Source organism: Ruditapes philippinarum, unplaced genomic scaffold (genome assembly GCF_026571515.1).
Source record: "Ruditapes philippinarum isolate M1 unplaced genomic scaffold, ASM2657151v2 ctg11130_1_1_1_1, whole genome shotgun sequence".
Taxonomy (NCBI): Eukaryota; Metazoa; Mollusca; class Bivalvia; order Venerida; family Veneridae; genus Ruditapes; species Ruditapes philippinarum.
Genome location: NW_026858916.1, coordinates 1 through 6,283, shown reverse-complemented (window position 1 = coordinate 6,283; position 6,283 = coordinate 1). Strand labels below are relative to the sequence as shown.

Below are 6,283 nucleotides of genomic sequence, written 5' to 3'. Positions count from 1 at the left end.
ATAACTTCAGTACACGTTGACCTTTTGATACTTGGTGGCTGAAATCCTGGTTACGTCGCATTGCTGCGCTTCTTGTGTCTTAAATTATTTTCTCCTCTATAAAATTTCATGCCCAGAGTATAGTTTTTTTTTTAAATACTTTTGTGGTCGTCTATACAAGTTTAATAAATCATGACCAAGGAGTCAAATTGACCCTTCCCTGAGGGTAACTTAGTCTATTATATATGTAGGAAAACCGGTCTGTTTGTGTGAAACTGTTATGTCAAGACCAAAGGACCTAAGGTATCTTACAAAATGTGAATTAAGTAAAACATAGAAATGATCATACCTATAAAAATACATAAATATAAAAAAGTAAACCAAATGACTCTCATAGAAGCACCCAGTGTTTAAAATGAAGACAAAACAGCGAGAATATCGCATACAAAGGCCCGCCTAAGCATGCGATATGTCTTGGAATAGTCGGGTAATAACCTCTTTTAGTTAATTGTGTAATAAATTTACAATAAACATAAAAAAATAATCATGATCCGAGATCTTATGAAGTTAGTGCATCATAGAAATCAGGCTTGCAAATCCCGAGCTTTAGAACAGTTTTCAAATCGCTAATGAATTTTGAAATAGAATTGAAATTACATTTATAAATAAAATTTAGTAAAATATTTCTGTAATTTATGATAACGGTAGCCGTGTTTGAGAAGCTTGAAAATATTCCGTTTGTTAAAATCGTTTTACATGGTAACAAGCCATAGCAGATCTTATCAACTGGGAATCATATATCGCGTAAGATGTTGCATTGGGTACATTTCCATCTTATCTTTACCAAAATCTTATCATAGATTTTAGTTTAACTTATATTTTCAGGAAAAAACCGGATATTACTGCATTTTAGTACACGAGACAGAATTGAATATATACAGAAAGAACACGATTTTTGACTTTTTTTGATAAACAAATAAAATATATTCGATTGAACAAACTTGTTATAAAAACATCAGATACATGTTTAATAGGTACTTTCTGTAGTTAAAAGTTGTCCGTTTATTATTTATCATTTGGTTTCTGAACAGAACTTAATTCTGCTGAAAATTCTTCATGAAACAGTTCGTCAAAGAATTCACATTGATGTGTCAGGATCTGTTGTTTAGAGGTGTTGAATAATAAATATACACTTAAAAATGGGAATGTCACTCCAAAGAAGTAATTACACTAACGAACTGCCTTTTAATATCACTTCTTCAAACATTTAAAAAATGCCATTGTGTAGTTTTAAATACCTATGAGACAGTGGCTTGAAATTCGCACGTTTGTATTTTTTTAATTTATTAAAATCACATTATTACTATACAGATATGAAAATAAGTCTTCTAATCTAATGACATCAAATATACACAATCCTTACTTACACATTTTCACCGTTTCAGTAGTATTTCTCTATGTATTTTTCTTCTCTCAAATAATAATCATGCTTCAGAAAAAAGCTTTAAAGACGTGAACTTCACATGATAGATTTTTTAAAGAATGTGAATCATGGTCTTATTTCTAGTATTTGACCCTGAAAGTGTTCACTAGTTTCATAATTCCGTCTTTTTCTATATTAAAAAAATGACGAAACTTGGACAACGTCTTTAAAATATTGACGGAAAATGACTGAGATGACGTTTGGCAAGGATGTGTTCATTGATGTTGCTTAATTGACGACGATTTGTCAATTAATATGAAACACGAAATCCAGTAAAACTTGAAAATTCGTACATGTGGTCTTGTCCAATGCAACCCGATAGGATAACAATATCTCTTGCCTTTAAACGATAAACAAGTGATGATGATCCTGACTGATATCCAATTTTGAGATCAGTACCACTGTTCACTGCTAACTGGTCAACTCCGTTGACAGAAATTTTACATTCGCTTTGGCGAAAACCTGGGCTTCTGAAAAGAGTTGATGTGAAGAAGTAGAGTCCTGGATGTCTACAAGTGAACACACCTGTGGACACATTATAGTCGTCGCCTGTATTGTATATAACGGTTTTGAACTTAAGGGGATCATCGCAGGACTTATCTGGGTGTTTTACTGCAAATCCGACAGACACGTCTGAAAAATGATATTGAAAATTTATAACAAGTCATTTTTACACAATTTCATTTTTGTTGTTGTTGTTATTTCTTCTTTTTTAATGTAAAAAGTCACCCTTATCTTCCCAAAATAATGTCTGCAATACAAGATCAAAATATCTGATAACCACCTCTTTCCTTTTTATTAGCGTGCAACCGTGCTAGTTATACACCCATTTATTTTATAGAAAGGGCCTTTTGTTTTTTTATATATAATATTGATGCAACTGATAGTAAAGAGCTAATTTATGTAATTGTTGAAGTTAGAATATTAATTGATACATATAAGGAGCAGTGTACTTACTTGCTGCATTTAATCTGTTCGTCAAAATTTGGAGAAATTCGGTCTGAATCTGTCCCTGTGCGTGTTCAAGCTTATCATCAAATTTTTGGCTAAGAGTTGTCCCCATATTCTGCAGAACCTCTCCTAAATAGTAAACGTCTTACAAAAGTAATAAAAAAAATCAAAGTAGTCAATCTGTTCTGGTTCCAAAAGTATTTAATCTCAAGATGTGTAAAGTTGGTGGCCTAGCGGCCCAGCGTGGTGAAGTTGACGGTCTGGCGGCGTGAAAGATGGTGCCAAGCGGCCAGGCGGCGTGAAGTTGGCGGCCCAGTGGCCTAGCGCTGTGAAGTTGGCGGCCTAGCGGTCCAGCGGCCTGACGGCCAAAATTTGAATATTTTTGAAATGTTAAATAAATAAGAAAACGGTATTTAATTGATACATATAAAGAGCAGTTTACTTACTTGTTTCACTTAATCTGTTTGTCAAATTTTGGAGAACTTCTGTCTGAATTTGTCCCTGTGCGTGTTTAAGCTCATCGATTTTTTGACTTTGCGTTGTCACCAGTTTCTGCAGCTCCGCTGATAAAGAGTAAACGGTTTACAAAACGAATAAAAGATCAATGTAGTGAGCCTGTCCTGGTTCCAAAAGTATTTAATCTAAAGATGTGTGAAAATGGTTACCTAGCGGCTCAGTGGCCAAGCGACGTGAAGTTGGCGGCCTAGCGGTGTGAAGTTGGCGGCCTAGCGGTCCAGCGGCCTGACGGCCGAAAATTTGAATGTTTTTGAAATGTTATATAAACAAGGAAACGGCATTTAATTGATACATATAAAGAGCAGTGTACTTACTTGTTTCATTTAATCTGTTCGTATTTTGGAGAATTTCTGTCTGAATCTGCCCCTGTGTGTGTTCAAGCTTATCAATTTTTTGACTTAGAGAAGTCACTAGTTTCTGCAGATCCCCTGCTAAAGAGTAAACGGTTTACAAAAGTAATAAAAAGCAATGTAGTCAACCTGTTCTGGTTTCAAAAGTATCTAATTTAAGCGTTTTTTCTCATAAAGACTACAATAGTGATAAATCTCTAGATGAGTTAACAGAAATATCGGAGAAAGCTAGTTCAGAATATTTCAAAATAATGTATCAATTTATATTTAACTTCGGAACACTTCGCCTATTATTCCTTATTTGAGTTTATCCAGAGACTGACGGAAATTGCCGATATGTTTCTATTGTTCGCAGATACAATTCGTCCAATCAGAAGTTCTTACTTTTGAAAAAATTCAACAAATCACCAGATGCAAAAAGACATCTCGCATGTTTCTTTTTAAAGACGCAAATTGTTATGCTCATTATCAGTATAATGACGTTCTACAAACGTAGTTACATATTTTCCCCTACGAAATGTTTCGTGCCGAGACATGGTACGGCAACTCCAGTCCGGAAGTTGTCAACATCATCCCACCGCTACAACCAAATGTATCGGTTTAAGGCACAAAATCCCTGTCTGTTAAAACCTAGCTCACCACCAAGAGTGGTTTGTGTCCTTATATATTGGAAACGTTCCCTTATGTAAATTTACCAACTTTAGTTTTTGCATATTATTATGCTCATTATCAGTATTATGACGTTCTACCAATGTCGTTACAAATGTAGCAATGTAGGCAAAGTAATATTTTGACTTCCATACAAAATACTTATTCTACAAATTGCCAATTGAGCAAAAGTTGCAGTCACGAGTTCATGAATATGGCTATTAAGATTTTAAAAAAACTGTGATAAGTTACAAAAAAAAACAGTTTTTGTAAAAATTGATAGCGTTTCTGAGGCATAGTGGGCCTTTAAGTATTTATAAAAAACATATAACGTATGAATACGACGGCAAGAATGTTTTTTTACAAATTGGACATGATGATGATGATGAAAATGACGATGATTGACCTATGTTAAAATGTACAATGTTAATATTGCTCAATTAATGTTTGTAATATATGTTACAAGAAAGCATGTGCCAAAATATATATTTCATACTTTTAAATCATCAGAAGTATGGGGCGCTTTATGCGTCAAAATAGAGCATCGTGATATATGCAACCCCTCCCCCCCCCTTTGTTGGGAGCTATATCCATTGCAATTCTGACCAGGTGCCGAAGATTAAAGCTCTTTGTAATTATTTATTAGTTTAGATCTATATGTGGCATAACATAGCTTATATAATCCGATTTCTTGACCATTTATATTTATTTAACGCCAATGTTTCACATGAAATTATCAATTTATTTATCATATTCACACAATTAAATAATCATTTTTACAGTTAGAAAACATTGCATAAGGCGACTTACCAGAGCACTCTCTGTTTTGACACTGAACTGTTTCTGTACCATTACCATTACAGTCAAAGCCATTATCTTTCGGCGAAACGCTTGTGCATGTTCGAATCCTCCGTTTGAATCCTTGTCCACATTTGGCGTTACAAGGCGACCAGTCTGACCAGTTTGTCCAAATACCAGTTACCGTTGTCCCTTCAAAAATTAAATCCATCACTTTTGCTTGCGGAACATAAAATTATGTTGTTCTTAAAAGCGAATTAACTGTCTTTTGAGGGGGCCTCCATGTTCGAGTGGTTAAGATTGTCGACTTCAAATCACTTGCCCCGTGCCGCTGCTCATTTTCATGAATTAGTTTGTGTAAATGCGGTTTTAATTATATTTTGACCTTTTGATCCAAATGACATTATTGAAAAAGAATAAATCAGCCAAAGAAATCAGAATCATTTGATAAATTATATTTATAGCTGTCTCAGCAAAGTTTCAAGAACCGATACAATAGCAGCTTTCGGTCATTTCCGTCAACATCCGGTAAATATGAGTAAAGTTATAATATTGGGGTCCAAATTTTAAACAATACAAAAGAAAAAACAATAAGTACGTAATATATTTTCCTGGTGTTTCTTATTATTAAGCCATAAACAAACAAAAAGTAAAGATTATGTTTTTATTTGTTTAAATTGAGGATATTTGTCTAGTTCGGTGTAAGATCGGAATATATTTCACCGAGTGAGCACCAAAAGGTATATTTAACGAGTGGCGCAGCCACGAGTGAAATATGAACTTTTGGTGTTCACAAGGTGAAATATATTTCGATCTTACACTAAACTAAACAAATTTTCTTTTTATTATATGCAAAGAATTGTTTTAAAAAGACATTAAACCTAATACTGAATGAAAAGCGCGCCAAATAATAATACAACTTGACGTCATGAACGACGTCACGTCATTAAGTTGGTACCCAGTTCTGTGCACGCTGGTATTTCACTGAAACGACGTAAGGGGCTTAAATTCAAAACAGTGAAATTATCAAAGTGGTAATTTCACTGTTTCAAACAGTCAAATTACCAATTTTATATCACTGATATATTTCTATAAACCACCGAAAAGCATGTAATAAGATAGCTGTTATCATCCAACAGACTTGCAGCAAGCTCGTAAAGAAAATCTTTAGTACTGACCTTTAATATTTGAAGCCTTTGAAACGTTTATACTCATGTATAAAGAAACAGATACTGCAATAATCAACAGTCCAATTAAAATTGAATTTACGAGGGTACACCATAACAAAAGTGGTATACACTTCTTGGCTGAAGGTGTAGTTTTATCTGCAAGCTCCCCTGTACCATGTTGAAGAGTTTCGTAAATTCTGTCTTGTTCAGTCCTATTATCTCCCGACGCAAGCTCAGTATAAATTTCTTTTTTTGTGTCTGATTCCTCGTAATGATTGTTTAACTCCATAACTACATCCAAATTATCAAAATATTCCCGGTTTTTATTAGAATTAAATCAAATCAAATTTATTCAATCATTACTCCATACAGGATACATTTAAAATGTC

The 6,283-nt window shown here is 33.9% G+C and overlaps 1 protein-coding gene across 3 annotated transcripts; it reads right to left on the bottom strand.

Moving 5' to 3' along the window:
• Positions 1 to 951: 951 nt before the first annotated feature.
• On the bottom strand, positions 952 to 6,273 carry LOC132754675 (uncharacterized). Of its 3 annotated transcripts, none has more exons than XM_060745335.1 (6): positions 5,904 to 6,273; positions 4,738 to 4,917; positions 3,244 to 3,357; positions 2,860 to 2,976; positions 2,420 to 2,557; positions 952 to 2,095 (listed from the first exon to the last, which is right to left on the bottom strand). In XM_060745335.1, the coding sequence occupies exons 1-6, from the start codon at positions 6,181 to 6,183 to the stop codon at positions 1,713 to 1,715; spliced, it is 1,212 nt and encodes a 403-aa protein (XP_060601318.1). In that variant the 5' UTR covers positions 6,184 to 6,273; the 3' UTR covers positions 952 to 1,712. The 3 variants fall into 3 exon arrangements, with proteins under 3 accessions (XP_060601318.1, XP_060601317.1, XP_060601319.1); XM_060745334.1 differs by having other exon boundaries at positions 953 to 2,095; positions 3,244 to 3,360; XM_060745336.1 differs by having other exon boundaries at positions 954 to 2,095; positions 2,420 to 2,542; positions 3,244 to 3,360.
• Positions 6,274 to 6,283: the final 10 nt, after the last annotated feature.